The 21,091-nt window shown below is 42.5% G+C and overlaps 5 protein-coding genes across 5 annotated transcripts; 1 reads left to right on the top strand and 4 right to left on the bottom strand.

The window, feature by feature from the left end:
- Positions 1-3,291: 3,291 nt before the first annotated feature.
- On the bottom strand, positions 3,292-5,969 carry LOC143908488 (uncharacterized). The gene is made up of 4 exons (XM_077426171.1): positions 4,966-5,969; positions 4,700-4,863; positions 4,341-4,583; positions 3,292-4,218 (listed from the first exon to the last, which is right to left on the bottom strand). The coding sequence occupies exons 1-4, from the start codon at positions 4,971-4,973 to the stop codon at positions 4,205-4,207; spliced, it is 429 nt and encodes a 142-aa protein (XP_077282297.1). The 5' UTR covers positions 4,974-5,969; the 3' UTR covers positions 3,292-4,204.
- Positions 5,970-5,981: 12 nt separating this feature from the next.
- On the bottom strand, positions 5,982-7,593 carry LOC143908487 (uncharacterized). The gene is made up of 3 exons (XM_077426169.1): positions 7,400-7,593; positions 7,136-7,342; positions 5,982-6,963 (listed from the first exon to the last, which is right to left on the bottom strand). The coding sequence occupies exons 1-3, from the start codon at positions 7,463-7,465 to the stop codon at positions 6,625-6,627; spliced, it is 612 nt and encodes a 203-aa protein (XP_077282295.1). The 5' UTR covers positions 7,466-7,593; the 3' UTR covers positions 5,982-6,624.
- A 6,238-nt stretch (positions 7,594-13,831) lies between these two features.
- On the top strand, positions 13,832-15,118 carry LOC143908494 (uncharacterized). Its single transcript, XM_077426179.1, has one exon. The coding sequence runs from the start codon at positions 13,832-13,834 to the stop codon at positions 14,993-14,995; it is 1,164 nt and encodes a 387-aa protein (XP_077282305.1). The 3' UTR covers positions 14,996-15,118.
- Positions 15,119-16,471: 1,353 nt separating this feature from the next.
- Positions 16,472-16,867, bottom strand: LOC143908493 (uncharacterized). Its single transcript, XM_077426177.1, has one exon. The coding sequence runs from the start codon at positions 16,865-16,867 to the stop codon at positions 16,472-16,474; it is 396 nt and encodes a 131-aa protein (XP_077282303.1).
- Positions 16,868-17,453: 586 nt separating this feature from the next.
- On the bottom strand, positions 17,454-20,891 carry LOC143908492 (uncharacterized). Its single transcript, XM_077426176.1, has 2 exons — positions 19,692-20,891; positions 17,454-19,163 (listed from the first exon to the last, which is right to left on the bottom strand). Exons 1-2 carry the CDS (start codon positions 20,889-20,891, stop codon positions 17,454-17,456), a joined length of 2,910 nt encoding a protein of 969 aa, XP_077282302.1.
- Between the last annotated feature and the right edge of the window lie 200 nt (positions 20,892-21,091).

The raw sequence follows: 21,091 nt of genomic DNA, 5'->3' as shown, positions 1-21,091 counted from the left end.
TGCGTTCGGAAATTTCACCCGGGTGTTTTGACATGGGCGCACAACGGAAGAGTGGGGGACACGGCCCAGCGTAGTGGCAGGGCACAGCGCGTTTCATGGTCCGCCTTGCATGATCTCATACGGTGAATACCTTTTTCCGTGAACGCAGCCTTAGATGGTCTATTCTTCTACAACCATTGCCGGGTCAACGCCGCGAATCCGCAGTGGTCGTGAATAATCGTTCGACATCCGACGAGGAGGAGATAGTATCCGGCCGCGACTGTTACCTGCAGGCTTAATTATAAGCTAATTAACATCCGTAAGTAAATATTTTTCGGAAATATATCGTTTTTCATACGAAAATCGCGAGTGAAGCGAGATGATGCAATCGGGACGTTACCCATTGTAATCCTGTACTTAGTGTACAATTATATATTCTTGTTATTTGTTATTAATAACAGAATCACAAATTAATTACCATTATTAATCCAAAACCCAGCATAAGCTTTCCGAATCCGAAATATAAGTGCGCGACTTCGTAAAGGGCGTGGTCGATAACAACACATTTGGGTGCGTTCAGCCGATACTCCGCTAGCCTAGCAATCGCGAGCAGTCGCTCGTTTGGTAGCGGTTTTGATTTGCAACGCCGCTTAGCGCTATCGAAGTATCGGCTGGACGGCTCTTAGCGGTTGGTAGCGGTCGCCATCTTTTTGTAAGTCGAACCTGTCGAACATAACCGCGAATATCTCGTTGTGCGACGACGACGACGATCTTGTACTCACAAACAATACGCGTAACGAGCTCGAGAGCGACGACAAGAGCCTGCAGGAATATTGATAGAGAACGAGCTGGCGCTGAGGATCTGCTTGAGCAGCACCGACGACGAAGCCGTCGAGGAAACCGAGAACGTCGTCATCCAACCGAAGACGATCAAGAGGATCGTCCTGGACCGCTGGCGCTGGCAGGATCCCGTCGACGTTAACGCGCAATTCACAGCGGCCGAGAGCGAACATTATAGCGATCTCCTAGACGTACCGAGCTCCCAATCATTCCATAACCAGTATGGAAAATATTGATAATTTGGTTTTATATGAATTATTGAATGATGATGATGATGATGAAGATGAGGTCGAAGATTTACTCATTCCTGTTATAAATGACCAAGGTAAGGAAGTAAAATAATAATGAGCTTTGTAGTATGTATATGATCAATTTAGTCATATATGTATAAATTTTTATTTGTCAGGACGTATAAATATCGTCGATATTTTGGCGATTGGTGTAGAAGATGCACCAATACTACATGACTTAATACACGGAGATAGACAGAACGGAGAAATTTTAAATTTGCATTATTATGAGCATGTGGTACCACGTTACAATGATAATCAATTTCGCTCGCATTTTAGAATGAGCCGAGCATCATATGAGGTGAGATATTTTTTAATAACAATAAACTTAACATTATGAAATAATAGTTGCTTTCCATTTACACCAAAACTCAGATAATTCTTACTTGTGACGTCATAACTCAGTTGAATGCACGTTCTTTTTGCATGCTGGCAAGTGAGATTCAACTGAGTTTTTATCCACAATCGAGACCCGTGTGCTTTAATGAACCTAATAGACTCACATTAAAAGTGAATCTGTATTGTTATGCGATAGTTTTGTCATCAAAATAAGCAGATAAGTGCAAAATGACATATCTTATACCTGAGTATAAAATACTCACATAACTGAGTGACTCAGATCACTTGAGTGTAATTGAAAAGCAACTAATGTATATATTAACCATAACACGTTTTTAAATATTTTTTTTGTTACAAGGAATTGGAAAATTTAATATATCGACAAATTGGGCAAGATGAAAACAACGTTCCGTTACGAAAAAAAATTCTGTTAACTATATGGATTATTGCCACTCCTGAGAGCTTTAGATCCGTTGCCGACAGATTTGGACTCCCAAAAAGTAACGCCCACGTAGTATTTAAAGAAGTAATTTGTGCATTAAAAGATATGATGCCACAATTTGTAATATGGCCAAATGCCGAAGAGTGTGAAAATAATGAAAGGGTAATTCGTAGAATCTTTTTATTTTATACCATACTAGCATGCCCCGCCGGGCTTCGCCCCGGCCCCGGCATTTCTCTAATTTTTTTATTTTTTTTATTTTTTTTATTTTTTTTTTTTTAGTTATTCTGCTATTCGGGGCGGAGACGAATCCAACAAATCATAGATCATTAAAATCTGTCCAGCCGTTCTTGAGTTATAAGTGCTGTAACTAACCCGACTTTGTTTTATGTATATAGATATCAGCAATGTTGTGAATTTTGTTTTGTTTGTTCCAGATTTTTCGTATGCGATCGCGAGGATTTCCGGGTGTTGTGGGGGCCATTGACGGATGTCACATTCCCATCAAACAACCACCCGGAAATGCAAAATTATAATCGTAAAGGATTCCATTCAATTAATTTTCAAGGTTCGTTGACTATCAATTTCAATTCTCATAATAATATTTAATTACATATTATTTAATACTTACATATTATTAGGTATCAAATCGTTGTGTGCGATTAAATTGTCAAGATATGATAGAAATGCATAATATGTTGTTTTTGTTTCGAGAATCGAACAATTACATTCATAGGTTATTATATGTTATTGCAGGCATATGCGATCATACGGGCAAGTTTATAGATTGCCTAATTGGTCGGCCAGGACGAGCACATGATGCAGCTGTATTTCGCAGTAGCCCCATTTTTAACAGACTGATGAATCAAGAAAATCCAATTCTACCACCACGAAAGCACATTCTAAACGATTCAGCGTATCCATTGCTTCAAAATCTGATGACACCTTTTCGAGACAACGGACATCTCACGCCAGAACAGTTTAGATATAACATCAAACTTTCGTCTATACGGTCGATTATTGAACGTGCATTTGGATTATTGAAGTGCAAATGGCGGAGATTGAAATATATCGATGTTCATAGTGTAAGAATGGCAAATTACATCATTGCAGCGGCCTGCACTGTCCACAATTTTCTTTTAATGCACGATGAAATGAATATAAGGGAGAACTATTTGTTGAATGAGAACATTAATGATGAAAATGGTGAAGACTACAATAACGATATAAATGTCGATGAAAATGAAGCAGTTGATGAAAATGCGCGGATAAAAAGGGAACAAATAATGAATAACTTGTAAACTGAGTATTTTTGTTTATATATTATAATAAATTTTTCATTTTTGTTATAAAATTAAATCATTTTTTATTTATTAAGATACCTATACATATATAAAGACTCAATTTTTTTTTAATTAGGAAGATCTGTATTGCGTGGTGTAATTTTCTCAATTAAATTTTCCAAAAGTTGATTTCGTCTTTCCAATATTTGATTTTTACGTTGTAACTCGCGTTGCAATATTTCATTTTTCTGTGTAAATGCTGTAGCAATTGTATTTTCAATGCTTCGAAGTACATCTATTTTGCTTTTCTCCTGTTGCAATGCTTTGTTTCTTTGTGAGTATAATTGTTTTGCATGGGTGGATTTCCTAATTTTATATTCTTTCGATGGGGTAGACAATGTTGGAGATTGTGCAGTCTCTGGTGATGTTGACTCTCCATTCGGACTACAACTGCGATCGCCATCATCTGGATGGCGTGAATTGGAGGGCGTATCAGTATTAACTTCTGCATCACGTGAAGTGGAGGGCGGCGTATTAGCAATAATTTCTGCATCACTGTCCGAAAACGCGTCAGAAGACGAGGAAAAAGACGGAATATGTGACAAAAAATGCGCGAAATCACAATTATCATAACAATTTTGAATAACTGATATTAATGTCGGTGATAACCTGTTTGCTGATGAATTCCTGCTCAGCGATAAGTTGATTGGTCCATCAACCATTGACGCAATACCGGTGTCAAAATTAACAGATTTATCATATTCCAAAATATCCTCCATCTGCTGGTAATACTCCCATGACTGTCGTCCTCGTTCGGTTTTTTTGTTATTATCTTTTATATGTTTATATCTGGTTTTCAAATTGCGAAATTTATGGTCAATCATTTGTGCAGTAACCTGCGAAATCCCTATGTCATCAAATTCATTTTTTATTTCTCTCCAAAGGGTAATTTTTTTTATTGTTGAACTTCTAAATTTCGCCAACCGTTCGGAATATTTGGATAGAAGGAATAAAATGGATTTATGATCCCATTAAAATTTAGAATCTAAAATAAAGAATAAAGAATATATAAAGAATTGATTATCGTATGAAACAAATGTGCGTATTGTTTTTTTTTTAAACTTAACTTAATCTCTAACACATTAATTTAGGAAATTCATAATGTACCATTTTCATCATTGTTAGGTATTTCGTTGAGGTCCTCTTGTGCTTCCATTGTGTGATCCGGGTTGATTTGGCTACAGTCAGATTCACCCACGTTAACTTGTACAGCGTTATCCGGGTTGTGTGATCCGGGTGCTACCATTGTGTAATCCGGGTTGATTTGGCTACAGTCAGATTCACCCACGTTATCTTGTACAGCGTTCTTTTCAGTAATTTTTTGGAAAAATTCGGCGAAGAAGTTTACATCTGCAATAAAATGGTTCATTTCATGACAATTCATATATTACTTGCTTGCACTTGTACTACTACGAGAAACCTATAATTTCTATGTTCAATATATTGTGTAAGTAAATTCCACTAACCTGCCTGTAGTTTAGAGTGAGTTTCACTACTGTCCGTCACTTCATATAACTTGCCCTGATAATTATATGTTATTTTTAACATGGTTCCATCTTGTGTCATATCAGTTAGTGTCTCCAACTCAGTCAATTGTTGTTCATCCGGTGGTACGTATTCAACAGGTATGCTGGAGATAAATAGAAGTACATAATATACGTATGTGTGTGTGTGTATTGGCGGCGAATATCATAAACATAACTCACAAATTAACAGACGTAATTATACTTACTAGTCCATTTTTTTTAATTTTTTTTTATGGAATGATTGGGAGCTCGGTACGTCTAGGAACGTCTAGGAGATCGCTATAATGTTCGCTCTCGGTCGCTGTGAATTGCGCGTTAACGTCGACGGGATCCTGCCAACGGTCCAGGACGATCCTCTTGATCGTCTTCGGTTGGATGACGACGTTCTCGGTTTCCTCGACGGCTTCGTCGTCGGTGCTGCTCGAGCAGATTCTCAGCGCCAGCTCGCTCTCTATCAATATTCCTGCAGGCTCTTGTCGTCGCTCTCGAGCTCGTTACGCGTATTGTTTGTGAGTACAAGATCGTCGTCGTCGTCGCACAACGAGATAATTCACGGTTATGTTCGACTTACAAAAAGATGGCGACCGCTACCAACCGCTAACAACCGCTAACTACTAGCGCTTCTGTCCAGCCAAATTTTTCCGTAGCAAATGGTAGCAAAGCGCTCGCTGCTTACGTGCGCTAGGCTAGCGGTGCACATGGTTTGCGTCCATGCTAATGGTTCGTGTCCTAACTAGCCAGCTGGAGGGGATATGCTGGCCACGGCCACGGTCTTACATACAGGTCTGGAAACTCCACTGGAGGGGGTAGGTCGCTTATTGAAGCAACTTGTAATTCGCTTTGCCGCCACAAGAGGCACTGCGGGAAGGTAATGCCACTTGGTGTGAGACACTACCGTGTCTCTTGACTACTATTTTTATAATACAAACTTCCAATTTAGGAAATGTAAAATGTAAAATAATTAACGTATTAATAATCTATAATGCTATAATATATTAATATAATAATAATTTATAAAGTAATAATATATTATTGTATTTTAAATGTAAAATATGACATTTGCAAAATGATATAGTCTTGTTTGCAAGTGAGGGTAAGTAACGACGGTTGATTCTTTAATAAAACCTGTTTTTCAAATACTGTGGAAACTGCATAAAGGAAAATATACTTATTTTATTATTTTAAGGGAGTAAAAAAGTACTTTTATATAAGAAATGCTTTATTGGTTTGTCAATTTCGACAATTTTTTTCTGTACAAATTGTTTTTGCATTTTTTGATTTTCTTGAAAAGCGTATTGTCGCATACGTAATCTAATATAATAAATTATTACATATGAGAGGATTTCGGAGGCATGTTCTGTGCAAGAAAAAGAAAATGTATAGGTAGTAAGTACTTCATCGACAGTTAAGTCAAAAACGTCAATGCAAGAGCAATACTTCGCAAAGCACGCTTCAATGTGGCGGATGAGGTCAAAAAACCTTAAATTAGCGTGAATCAGTTTGCCGCGGGATTTCATGTCGACCAACTGAGACACAGCAGAAGGGCTTGTGGACTGGGATCTTACAGCTTCTTCACAACTCACACAGGATTTGTACTTTTTAAGTATCTGTTTGCACAGGTACCCTAGAAGTACAATTTATAATATTATCATGTGATTGAAAAAATGCAAAAAGTAGTCGGAGCGAGACAACACGTATTCTACATTAAATACCTAAAAGCGGAGTTATGTAAGCACATTAGTATAGTAAGCACTAGGAAAGAACATTAAGCTGAATTAGTGAGCTACAAACTTCAATTTTGGTTAGTAAAAAGCATTTTAAGCGGAAAAAAATTAGTTAAAACAAAAAACCTGTTACATAATAAATTATACAGTAAGGATTGGGGATTGTGTATAATTATGATCAAGGGTATTGTCAATAATATCGTCCGCTTCCCAATCGTCGTTTTCGAGTACCGCGTCCAGTTTCTTCTGAAGGTCTTGCAGATACCTACAGTATTTAGCCTGACTCTTTCCATAAATAGCCTGCAGATCGCTGATTGAGACTAAAATTGGTGGTGATCTATCGTTCGATACTGTGCAATTCCCAAATTTTGGGGGCTTAATTACACTGTACACAGACAGCATTTTATACAGTTGTAAGAATGTAGGGCAGTTTGGATGGTCATTACATCCCGCAGATTGGCGTATTGTACCAAAGAATTTCTAAAACGAATTCGACGTAGTTACAATAATACGTTAAGCATTAATGCAATGCAATGACCGTGCGAACACCGTCGTATATGACACCACGCAGAAGAACGTCGAAAATTAAAGTGGACAATCAGGCGCAAGCAAAAGTTTTGCGAAAGTTTGTTGAACAAAAAAAGAACTGTACCTCTAAGTTGTCCTGATTTACTTTTCCTGTCAGTAAGTACTGAAAATCGAATTTCTCAATGAGATAGCGGCACATATCCATCGTAGATTGAAGCGACAACCTGAGTCCTTTGGATGTTTCAGGAGTAAGATATTCTTCGGGCTTGATGTCTCCTTTGCAAACTGCCGACTCCCAATCGTTCAACCAACGTAATGAATCTTGTAGCACCTGATAAAAAAATTAAGATAAAACCATTATTGTTTAAAAAACCAATGATGGTTTTACCTTGAAATCGTTAGAATCCGGAGTTAGCCCTTCATTTGGAGACTTCCGATTTAACGCGTCAAACATGTCATTTATTTGTTTGCAGAAGGAGATCGTCTCTTCACATCCAGTGAGCGATTGACATTTATGCGACAAGTAGAACGACAATCCATTAGCTGCAGAATTACTAAAGATCTGTAATACAATGAATTAGTTTAGACTTATTTAACGACGATATAAACATATTTATTTGCTGTCGAACTAATGTACAAAAGTACCTGGGTTGCGAGTCGAAACGCGCATTTTTTATGTATTATCCAATTCCACGTGTCTTTTCGTAATTCTTGGGCATGCGCGGGCGTTACCTACGTGAACTTTGTCGAGATCGTACAAATTTGTTAAGTATTACCCGCGAATTTTCTTTTTCGTGGGTGTTATCTGCAATTCAACGAAACTATTAAATATCTGTACGACGAATATAAGAAAAAATAAATAATACTTAGTATTATTGTTCGAGATTCCGTTAACGTTGCGCCGTCCGATCAGAGGGCAGCATCGATCGGGTAACGACGTTCGATCACCGCGATAGCTCGCGCCCGCACGCGCCAACGTCTTCTTCACCTTTGTAAAAATGGCCGCGCGGAGACTAGTCGCGTAACGTGTGCTTTGTACGTTTCGCATCGTAACCCCGGTTAATCGTGCACATCGCAGTGACCACACTGACTAGATCGTCTCGTAGAGTGTGAAATAGAACGCTCATCAACTCTGGTGCCTCAACACGACAGCTCAAGCTCACACGGGCGCGAGTGCCGACCGCCACGTGTCCCAAGGCTCACGGGCGATTCATCGAAGAGGACGGCAATTAATATAATTGTCTTTCGCTTATAAGGACAAGCAAAACATCTTATTTGTTCATCGTTCATCCATCTCAGGTCAAATTGTATCAATTTTGGCGCATTAAAGACAGCTCAGACTGTGGTCTGAGTTACACAAAAAATATAAGTGAATAATTAGTGACCACCTTCCACGCGCGTCCTTCTCATCCCGCTCCCATCGTCGGGATTAATCAGCGATTTCGCGAACAATTATATTTTTCCAACTATTCTGGTATTGAAACAAAGGCGCAGTTATTAAGGAGTTTTGGCAATACCGTCTTTCAGATACGGTAAACGTAATCGAATGTCTATATAAGACACTTATAAGATTTAAAATAAAAACACCATTTTAATATTAATATATGGAATTTCGATGTTAAAGAGGTAAGTAAAAGCGGAAATAAATTCTTTTTAATGTATATTTTTCTTTTTTTAGGTTCACCAAAAAGAATTGACAAAATTTTTATTCATAAGTACGGAAACGTTAAAGAGGTAAGTAAAAGTGAAACTTAATTATTTTTAATGTACATGTTTCTTTTTTCAGGTTCACCGAAATAAGCATGGTCAATAAGGAATTTTTGCAATACCGTCTTTCAGATACGGTAAACGTATCTGAATTGTTCAGATACATTCACTATGTACTATCTAAACAATTTAGATACGTTTACCGTATCTGAAAGACGGTATTGCAAAAACTCCCTATTGACCATGCTTATCCCATTACATTTTTTTCAGGTATTCCAGTATTCAAATGAAGCTAATTGTAAGTATCTCCTTTTTGTGACAATTATTGATATATTTTATATTTTATCTAATATATATATTATACTTATGTGTGTGTTGACGCTATTATACATTTTTTTAACTTACCCGTAATCGCTTTTTGTTATACAACCGGTTCCGTATGTTCTTGATAAGATGTGGTGTATCAGAGAAAACAAATACTTTTCTTTCGTCATCCAACGGGTGCGTAAACCAGGTCTTAGTGTTTTCCATCGTGCCCCTGACGTCCAACATCTTTCACATTTTTGCATTTGTCGCAGCTCCATCGGCAACAACACCGTGGATCGTTGCTCCGCACTCTTCTAAATAGATGATCCCTTTGACCACCAATTTGGCAAGCTCTTCTCCTTTTACAGGGTTTTTCGACGCAAATACTCCGATTGTTTGCGTGTATGTGTCGGCGAGGGGTTGGAACATCATAACAAGGCCGTGTGTTGCTTGATCGTTGACGTCTGTCGATTTTGGTCCGTCATCCCCAAAATCCGTCAAGCCAGTGTAAGTGAGATTTTTTGAACAAACGGCGACCGATTTCCTTAAGTTTATTTCATCCAGCAATAGTATCCCGTGACGTTGCATACGTGTTTTAGAAGTAAACTTTTCCTTCAAGAGCTCCGCAAACTGCTTGTCGAAACCGCATTTCATATTTGTAAGTGACAAGTATGTGCGTACCGTTCTTCTGCACGGTAATGGCAGAACATTGCTTCTGCGTAAAAACTCATAATATCCGGGCGATCTAATGTTCATTAACATACACAGCATCATCCACTCTTCTGTGTATCGTCTACCTTTGGCACTTGTTTTACTTGCAGCTCCGATAATTTCTTTCAGGGCTGCTTTCTGAGTGGCTGGCACGTTCAATTCTAAACACTTCTCGTCTAATGTCGTCTCTTGAATTTTAGCTATTTGGTCCTCTTTTTCTTTGACAGTCTGCATCAACAGATTGGCCTGCAACTTTGCTCGATTCTTTGCACATCTTTCGCGTCTTTGTTTTATTCGCATTACTTTCAGCTTACGTTGATCGACAGGATTCGGAAGATCACGAATACGATGCAAAGATGGACGATTTTTCAATCTCGATACTTGTTGAAGTATACGTTTTCTGAGCTTCGTGCAGTTGTCGCATTTTTTTGTTTCCAAAACCATACTGCATTCTTTGTGTCGCCATTGTTGGGTCCAGTCTTGGAATGCGGTATTAGCGGGCACACAGTGGACATCAATGTCGCCCAGACCACTACAAACATTCATGTTCTGGAATTTTTCCAAAATGCGTGGCATGGAGTCGGCTATATTATAAATTTGCTTCAGTTTCGTTCCCTGTGTGTTGACGTGACGCCCATTAACGTAATACTGCAATTGTCTGTCAGTGTCAAGAACATGTTTTAGATCCAGCAGAAAGTGCATGCCGCTATCAGTTCTCGGTTTTGCATATGAAAATAGAATACGTTGTCCCTTTTGAGCGGGCAATTCACCGACGCTCCAGAATTTCGGTATTGTAGCAGAATATGTTTCACGGGCACTGGTATTCGTACTCGTTTCTTGAATGCTTATTATAAGACACACATAAGATTAAAAAAAAAAAAAACACCACTTTAATATTAATACATGGAATTTCGATCTTAAAGAGTAAGTAAAAGTGGAAATAAATTCTTTTTAATGTATATTTTTCTTTTTTCAGGTTTACCGAAAGGAATTGACAACATTTTTATTAGTAAGTACGGAAACGTTAAAGAGGTAAGTAAAAGTGAAAATAAATTCTTTTTTATGTATATATTTTTTTTTTTTCAGGTGTACCGAAAGGAATTGACAACATTTTTAATGTAAGTACTGAATCATGTATTTTACGTTTATCACTGTATATTGTATATCCAGACCTGTATGTCAGGCTGTAGTGCATTGTCTCCATTCCCGAGAATTCCATCGGCAAGACGTACGTTGTGCCCGAGGAACGGCATAAAACTCGCGTCCGCCGACAGTGACGTGAAGTTTGGCATAGTGAGCGGCGATCGCGAAAAGTTCTTTAAAGCGGAGGAGCGCACGGTTGGTGATTTTTGCTTCTTCCTGATTCGGACTCAAACCAGCAACGTCGACGTGCTAAATCGCGAACGCGAAATGCAAAGATCGATATGTGCTCAAAGTGCGTGCCACCTCGAGCAAACGCGACGGTAGAAACAGAGTGATTGCGCTTGAGGCGGACACCGCGGTGGTGGTGACGATTCTCGACACGAACGATTTCAATCCGTTGTTCTATCCAATCGAGTACGAGACCACCGTGACGAAGAACACGCCTTTGCGTCGCAGCATACTCAGGGTAATCGCCGAGGAAGCCGATCTCGGCAGAAACGGCGAGATTTACTATAGCTTTGCCGAGGAGACCGATCAATTATTTGGCGATGACAAAGCCGTGTGCTGTGCCGACATGCAAAACGGGCAATAGAGGCGACAAATCTAATCGATCTGTGTTTCGCGAGCCAAAAGATGTCGAGCGATTAAGACAATGGGTAGCAGCTATTCCCGGGATCGTCAAACTGAAGTCAACGCACGTTATATGTGACAAGCATTTCGAAGACCAGCATATTATTCGTGAATGGATCAAACGAGATGGGAGCGGTCGCATCATTGCACAGGTTCGTTAATAATATAAATTTTATGACTGTTACGGAATGCGTTCATGAATTTCTCACACAAACATTCGACACTAGTACACGTGAGCTGAGAGGTGGTGTACACGTGATCCTAATATTCTGGCAGCGCTCTGTGACATTCTTAGACCCGGCTTATTCGTCGTAAATACTGCGGAAGGCCTTTCGATTCTCGACATACCAGAATTATCACGCATGTTTCGCGTGCGTGCCACAGTTCGCGAACCGATTGGTCGCTAAATTCCCAATGCTCTGAAAAGCTATCGATCTCGCGCGTAACAGTCAGTCTGACAACGGAGCGCTCCGACGCTAGTCGTACGTTCAGCTCAAAAATTGTTATATATTTTCAAAAATTATTTTTTAAAAGTGTGCCACTTTATTATAAAGGTAGACTCCACAATACAACTAATACAAAAATTATGATCATACAAATATATGATCATATATGATCAGATATGAATATTTTTTCCCGGGTCAGTAATTGAGCTGAACGTACGACTAGCGTCGGAGCGCTCCGTTGTCAGACTGACTGTTACGCGCGAGATCGATAGCTTTTCAGAGCATTGGGAATTTAGCGACCAATCGGTTCGCGAACTGTAGCACGCACGCGAAACATGCGTGATAATTCTGGTATGTCGAGAATCGAAAGGCCTTCCGCAGTATTTACGACGAATAAGCCGGGTCTAAGAATGTCACAGAGCGCTGCCAGAATATTAGGATCACGTGTACACCACCTCTCAGCTCACGTGCACTAGTGTCGAATGTTTGTGTGAGAAATTCATGAACGCATTCCGTAACAGCCATAAAATTTATATTATTAACGAACCTGTGCAATGATGCGACCGCTCCCATCTCGTTTGATCCATTCACGAATAATATGCTGGTCTTCGAAATGCTTGTCACATATAACGTGCGTTGACTTCAGTTTGACGATCCCGGGAATAGTTGCTACCCATTGTCTTAATCGCTCGACATCTTTTGGCACGCGAAACACAGATCGATTAGATTTGTCGCCTCTATTGCCCGTTTTGCATGTCGGCACAGCACACGGCTTTGTCATCGCCAAATAATTGATCGGTCTCCTCGGCAAAGCTATAGTAAATCTCGCCGTTTCTGCCGAGATCGGCTTCCTCGGCGATTACCCTGAGTATGCTGCGATGCAAAGGCGTGTTCTTTGTCACGGTGGTCTCGTACTCGATTGGATAGAACAACGGATTGAAATCGTTCGTGTCGAGAATCGTCACCACCACCGCGGTGTCCGCCTCAAGCGCAATCACTCTGTTTCTACCGTCGCGTTTGCTCGAGGTGGCACGCACTTTGAGCACATATCGGTCTTTGCATTTTGCGTTCGCGATTTAGCACGTCGACGTTGCTGGTTCGAGTCCGAATCAGGAAGAAGCAAAAATCACCAACCGTGCGCTCCTCCGCTTTAAAGAACTTTTCGCGATCGCCGCTCACTATGCCAAACTTCACGTCACTGTCGGCGGACGCGAGTTTTATGCCGTTCCTCGGGCACAACGTACGTCTTGCCGATGGAATTCTCGGGAATGGAGACAATGCACTACAGCCTGACACACAGGTCTGGATATACAATATACAGTGATAAACGTAAAATACATGATTCAGTACTTACATTAAAAATGTTGTCAATTCCTTTCGGTACACCTGAAAAAAGAAATATATACATAAAAAAGAATTTATTTTCACTTTTATTTACCTCTTTAACGTTTCCGTACTTACCAATAAAAATGTTGTCAATTCCTTTCGGTGAACCTGAAAAAAGAAAAATTTACATTAAAAAGAATTTATTTCCACTTTTACTTACCTTTTTAACGTTTCCGTACTTACTAATAAAAATGTTGTCAATTCTTTTCGGTAAACCTGAAAAAAGAAAAATATACATTAAAAAGAATTTATTTCCACTTTTACTTACTCTCTGAGATCGAAATTCCATGTATTAATATTAAAATGGTGTTTTTTTTTTTTTTTAATCTTATGAGTGTCTTATAATAAGCATTCAAGAAACGAGTACGAACACCAGTGCCCGTGAAACATATTCTGCTACAATACCGAAATTCTGGAGCGTCGGTGAATTGCCCGCTCAAAAGGGACAACGTATTCTATTTTCATATGCAAAACCGAGAACTGATAGCGGCATGCACTTTCTACTGGATCTAAAACATGTTCTTGACACTGACAGACAAGTGCAGTATTACGTTAATGGGCGTCACGTCAACACACAGGGAACGAAACTGAAGCAAATTTATAATATAGCCGACTCCATGCCACGCATTTTGGAAAAATTCCAGAACATGAATGTTTGTAGTGGTCTGGGCGACATTGATGTCCACTGTGTGCCCGCTAATACCGCATTCCAAGACTGGACCCAACAATGGCGACACAAAGAATGCAGTATGGTTTTGGAAACAAAAAAATGCGACAACAGCACGAAGCTCAGAAAACGTATACTTCAACAAGTATCGAGATTGAAAAATCGTCCATCTTTGCATCGTATTCGTGATCTTCCGAATCCTGTCGATCAACGTAAGCTGAAAGTAATGCGAATAAAACAAAGACGCGAAAGATGTGCAAAGAATCGAGCAAAGTTGCAGGCCAATCTGTTGATGCAGACTGTCAAAGAAAAAGAGGACCAAATAGCTAAAATTCAAGAGACGACATTAGACGAGAAGTGTTTAGAATTGAACGTGCCAGCCACTCAGAAAGCAGCCCTGAAAGAAATTATCGGAGCTGCAAGTAAAACAAGTGCCAAAGGTAGACGATACACAGAAGAGTGGATGATGCTGTGTATGTTAATGAACATTAGATCGCCCGGATATTATGAGTTTTTACGCAGAAGCAATGTTCTGCCATTACCGTGCAGAAGAACGGTACGCACATACTTGTCACTTACAAATATGAAATGCGGTTTCGACAAGCAGTTTGCGGAGCTCTTGAAGGAAAAGTTTACTTCTAAAACACGTATGCAACGTCACGGGATACTATTGCTGGATGAAATAAACTTAAGGAAATCGGTCGCCGTTTGTTCAAAAAATCTCACTTACACTGGCTTGACGGATTTTGGGGATGACGGACCAAAATCGACAGACGTCAACGATCAAGCAACACACGGCCTTGTTATGATGTTCCAACCCCTCGCCGACACATACACGCAGACAATCGGAGTATTTGCGTCGAAAAACCCTGTAAAGGGAGAAGAGCTTGCCAAATTGATGGTCAAAGGGATCATCTATTTAGAAGAGTGCGGAGCAACGATCCACGGTGTTGTTGCCGATGGAGCTGCGACAAATGCAAAAATGTGAAAGATGTTGGACGTCAGGGGCACGATGGAAAACACTAAGACCTAATTTACGCACTCGTTGGATGACGAAAGAAAAGTATTTGTTTTCTCTGATACACCACATCTTATCAAGAACATACGGAACCGGTTGTATAACAAAAAGCGATTACGGGTAAGTTAAAAAAATGTATAATAGCGTCAACACACATAAGTATAATATATATATTAGATAAAATATAAAATATATCAATAATTGTCACACAAAGGAGATACTTACAATTAGCTTCATTTGAATACCGGAATACCTGAAAAAAAATGTAATGGGATAAGCATGGTCAATAGGGAGTTTTTGCAATACCGTCTTTCAGATACGGTAAACGTATCTAAATTGTTTAGATAGTACATAGTGAATGTATCTGAACAATTCAGATACGTTTACCGTATCTGAAAGACGGTATTGCAAAAATTCCTTATTGACCATGCTTATTTCGGTGAACCTGAAAAAAGAAACATGTACATTAAAAATAATTAATTTTCACTTTTACTTACCTCTTTAACGTTTCCGTACTTATGAATAAAAATTTTGTCAATTCCTTTTGGTGAACCTAAAAAAAGAAAAATATACATTAAAAAATTAATCCCGACGATGGGAGCGGGATGAGAAGGACGCGCGTGGAAGGTGGTCACTAATTATTCACTTATATTTTTTGTGTAACTCAGACCACAGTCTGAGCTGTCTTTAATGCGTCAAAATTGATACAATTTGACCTGAGATGGATGAACGATGAACAAATAAGATGTTTTGCTTGTCCTTATAAGCGAGAGACAATTATATTAATTGCCGTCCTCTTCGATGAATCGCCCGTGAGCCTTGGGACACGTGGCGGTCGGCACTCGCGCCCGTGTGAGCTTGAGCTGTCGTGTTGAGGCACCAGAGTTGATGAGCGTTCTATTTCACACTCTACGAGACGATCTAGTCAGTGTGGTCACTGCGATGTGCACGATTAACCGGGGTTACGATGCGAAACGTACAAAGCACACGTTACGCGACTAGTCTCCGCGCGGCAATTTTTACAAAGGTGAAGAAGACGTTGGCGCGTGCGGGCACGAGCTATCGCGGTGATCGAACGTCGTTACCCGATCGATGCTGCCCTCTGATCGGACGGCGCAACGTTAACGGATTCTCGAACATTCCGCCCGTCATCAGCAACCTTGTTGATGATTCCTTACTCTTGATCCTTCATTTGGTTGCGATGGGTAGAATCGCAAGCTTGACACTTGGCCGAGTGAGTGTCGTGGTAGCCGTCTTGAGGGTAACCACCCTGGTGAGTCCATCCTTGCCGGGGTGCAGAGCTGTCACTCTGGCGAGTGGCCATTTGCAGGGTGGAGAGCGTTCGTCGGTGAGCAGCACAATGGACCCCACTTTGACATTGTTGTTGGGATGATGCCATTTGGAGATCGCCTGCTGGCGTTGCAGATAATAAGCCGACCATTGTGCCTAAAAATGTTGGACACGCTGCTGGATGAGCTGCCATCGAGATAGTCGTGAGGTTGCTAGGTCAATCAGAGATGGCTCGGGTATGGTAGTGATTGGACCTCCAATGAAGAAATGACTTGGTGTGAGCGCAGAGACGTCTTCAGGGTCGTCACTCAGCGGTTCTAAAGGCCGTGAATTGAGAATGGCTTCGATTTGCGTAAGCAACGTTGTGAGTTCTTTCGTCGTGAGTAGAGTTTCCCCGATAGTCCGTCTCAGATGAAACTTCACCGATTTCACCACCGCCTCCCACTTGCCCCCCATGTGTGGAGCGCCTGGTGTGTTGAACTCCCATCTGGTGCAATCACGTTGTAGAATTTGAGCGATTCGTTGATGTTCTTGGGAACTCTGGATGAACATCTTCTTGAGCGCGGCGTCTGCTCCAATGAATGTTGTCCCGCAGTCCGAGTATATGGTCTGAGCAATTCCCCTTCTTGCTGAGAATCTTCGAAAGGCTGCGATGAATCCTTTTGATGAGTAGTCACTGACTACTTCAAGGTGAATTGCGGAGGTGGAAAAGCAGACGAACACACAGATCCATTCCTTGCATGTCTTCGCACCTCGTCCTTTCCATGTTTTGATGGTAAGCGGTCCGGCATAGTCAACTCCTGTGTGAGTGAACGGACGTGACGGCGTAACCCGAGAGAGAGGTAGTTGACCCATCAGTTGATGAACACGGATCCCCCTTTGCCGAGCACACACGACACACCGCAGGATATGAGACTTCACCGGAGCCCGTCCGCCGATGATCTTTTTTTTTGCCTGACATGAGCCAATGTCAGCTGTGTTCCTCCATGCAGGGTACGCAGATGGGCGTGCAAAATGATCAGGGTTGAGAGCCGAGAGTGGCGGGTCAAAATCGCCTGATGTTTGCTGTCTTGAGCTAGTGCTGATTGGTTGAGGCGGCCGCCAACTCGGATGATCCCTTGAGCGTTTATATGCGCAGTCAATCGACTGAATGCGTGAGCAGTTGGGAGTCTCGAATTGGCCGTGAGCATCTTGATCTCGTGCGTAAAGTGAGCCGTTTGAGCGGTGCTACCTTTGTTTTGGAGCACACCAATGAAATCGTGGCGCCATTAGAACCGTGGACGGTGATAAATACGACTGCAGCCATTGCCAGTTGGGAAACATCAGAAAAGCCGTGAAATTCCACTGTCGATGTACTCCATGTGTTATACCACCGAGGTAATGAGACCTTGCGCAAGCTGGTGAGTTCCTTTCTGATGATGAGCCACCGTGATAAGAGCTGGGATGGCAGTGGTTCATCCCATTGGAGCTTGTGAAGCCAAAACTCCTGCAAGAGCATCTTCGCCTTAATCACGACTGGTGATGCAAGGCCTAGTGGATCGAATATCTGAGCCACTTCAGATAAAACGAGGCGTTTGGTGAGATGATCGGTATGCGACGAGATCCTTGTTGCGAATGCGAATGAATCTTCTTGAGGAAGCCATTGTAATCCGAGTATCTTGGTTGTGCAATCGTCAAATGTAATTTGTAAGCCCTGGTCTTGCTCTGCTTGAACCGCAGTGAGCACGTCTGGATGAGTCACGTGCCACTTGGCCAATGGAAAACCGCCCGCCATGCACAAGTCCTTCAGTTGCACTGCAATTTGAATTAGCTGTTGGACCGTGTCAGCGCCTCCAAAACTGTCGTCGACGTATCGACCTTGAAGGATGGACGGCACTGCAAAGGGAAAATTGTGGCCTTCGTCCTCCACCAGTTGTAGCAGCGTTCGTACTGCCAAGAACGGGGCAGCCTTGGTACCATACGTGACCGTGGTGAGATAATATGCCACTTCATTGAGCAGTTCGTCGAGCCATAGAATCCGTTGCAAGTTCCAGTCATCTTCATGCACGTTGATCTGTCTATACATTTTGGTGATGTCCGTGGCAACTAGATGTCGAAATTGTCGAATCCAGAGCAAGACATCGGTGACGTCTAAATGCAACTTGGCTCCCGTGTGCATAATATCATTAAGGGAGCGGCCAGATGTAGATGCGCTCGAGCCATTGAATACCATACATAATTTTGTGGTTGCACTGTCTGGTTTGAGCACTCCGTGATGTGGCAAATAATATTGCGTGTGCTGACTGGAAACGGGTGAAGCCGTCTTCATGTGATTGAGATCTCGATATTCTGTCATGAATTGGTGATACAGACGTCGATAGTTGTCATCTCGGGAGAATCTTCTTTGTAAGCTTTTCAAACATCGATGCGCGGTGAGATACGAGTCGCCGAGAGTATCAGGTGATGATTTTAGTGGAAGTCGAACTGTATATCGACCTGTTGAATCCCGTGAAACAGTACTCTTGAAATGCTCTTCACATCTTTGCTCGTCAGGAGTAAGATCCAGATTGTTGCTCGAAGGCACTTCTTCCTGAGTCCAAAATCTCGACAGTAACTCGTCGAGGGCATCTTCCCTTTCCTGAACCGATGCATGATGCACTGTAGCAGATGCCGATGATGATGTGTCGACAGGTCCGAGATCGAGCCATCCGAAAATTGAGAGCTGCGCAATTGGCATCAATGTATCTTGTTCGATGATGTTGGGCTTGATGATCAGCCCATATGAGTCAGCTCCAATGATAATATCCACTGGCCGTGGTGTCAGAAAATCTGGATCAGCCAAGGTTAACTTGGTGAGATGCGGCCATTCCTATGGTGCAGCGTTAAATGATGGTAGGATGTTTGTTAACGTCTGCAGGATGTGAGCCTGAATGATGACGTCTGATCTTGAGCGAAGTGAGCGGAGCTTGAGGAATGCAACTCCTCGAGTTTGCGTGGACTTTCCGCCACCAATTCCGGTGATGAGAATGACAGAATGATGCCGAGGAATGTTGAGCTGACGTATGAGCGATTCCGAGACAAAGGTAAGTTCTGAACCTGTATCGATGAGAAGTCGTACATGCTGAGTATTAACCGATGAGCTGATCTAAGCCAGGGCCGTAGCGAGTAGTGTTGAGTGTGATGAGCGAGCCAAAAATGAGTGAGTGACGATTGCACCGTTGTCCTATTGGGATGCTGAGGCTGAGCTGGTGGTTGGCTTCGAAGATGAATCGCTCTGATGTGCCTCATGCAGCATTGTATGATGTCGGTGGGTGCACTTCTTGCACCCCCGTGAACACTTGCATGAGCGAACGTTGTGACGGCCGAGGCAGTTAAAGCAAAGCCTCCGTGAGATCACTAGCTTCTGTCGATCGCCCGGTGAGAGTTCCCTGAATTTAGGGCACGTCACCACGAAGTGCGTGCCATTGCAGCAGTCGCACGGATACTCCGTTGAGCCGGTTGCGGCAGCAGTGCGTGCCAGTTGGGCTGCCGCATGATGAGCCGTCGAGGATCGCCGGGTTGTTGACGCAGCCCCTGCCGAGTTTCCTGAGCTGGCCGTTGACTCTATCATCTCGAGTGCTCGTGCTCGCGAAGTGAGAAATTCCTCGAGTTTCTCGAATCGCGGATATTTGCGCGCGGCGCCCAATGATGTCTCCCACTGCTCCTTGGTTTGGCGATCCAGCTGCCTAGACAACTGATACACCAGGACGCAGTCGCCCAGATCCTGCGAGACGCCCAAAGATTGTAGGCCTTTGATGCCCTCCTTGAACGTATTGAGCAGCTTGTCTAATGCCTTGGCGTTCTTCTGCACCGGTGTTGAGCTGGCAAAGAGCTGGTCCAGATAAGACTGAATAAGCAGCCGCTTGTTTTCGTAGCGATCGACGAGCATTTCCCAAGATGGTTTGAGCGAGTCGCCGGTGAGAGGCAAACCGGAAATGAGCTGAGCAAGTGGACCTTCCAATGAGAGCCGCAGATAGTGGAGTTTCTCCACGTCTGTGAGCCGTTGGCTGTCATAAATAACCGCCTTGAAGAGATCGCGGTACGTAGGCCATGCCTCGTACACGCCCTTGAAGGACGGGATGCTGATGTCCGGCAATCTCTGCTCTGATTGCGAGGGCTGCGGCGCTACAGGAGCTGTCGTTGGAGCCATCCTTTCCGCCAATGCGCCCTTGAGCCTTGCCAGAGCGCGACGAGCCATCATACACTCTTCCGCCTCCACGGCGAAGGCGTTTTTGGAGAAATATTCATGGGCGATGAGCGCCGCTGGCCATGAGATCTCGAAGTAGGCGTGTTCCTTGAGGAATGCCTTGTGCACTTCCTCGAGCTGGGTCGAGATCTGCAGGACCTCATCCACTGACGTGTCATCTGGAGTCGATGGCAACGTCTCGCCGATTTTCCGCATTGTCGAAATGCGGTTCAGTTGTGTCTGCACCTTCAACGTGAGTTCCGCAGACAAACGCACCGGTGAGGCCTGGCGATCTGAGGTGCGCCTGTCGTCCGGCAGCTCGAGCAATGGCGGGGTCTTGCCGTCCGTCCCGGTTGTCGCGGGATCCGGCATGATGAGACGTCAATGAGCTGCGCCCGACGAGGGACCTGAGAATCGAAACACGAATGAGAAACACTGCATGAGGCGAGAACGTTCAAGAGACGCGTTAGGACAACACGAGAATCGACAATGTCATGTATTGAGCACGTGAACAAGTCTACTTTCACTCGCGGGAACGCGCGAGCATGTTTTCGTGACCCTTGCGAGCGCGC

This window comes from Temnothorax americanus, unplaced genomic scaffold (assembly GCF_048541705.1).
Source record: "Temnothorax americanus isolate GAGA-0224 unplaced genomic scaffold, ASM4854170v1 Scaffold97, whole genome shotgun sequence".
NCBI lineage: Eukaryota > Metazoa > Arthropoda > Insecta > Hymenoptera > Formicidae > Temnothorax > Temnothorax americanus.
This window is presented reverse-complemented; position numbering and strand designations above follow the sequence as displayed.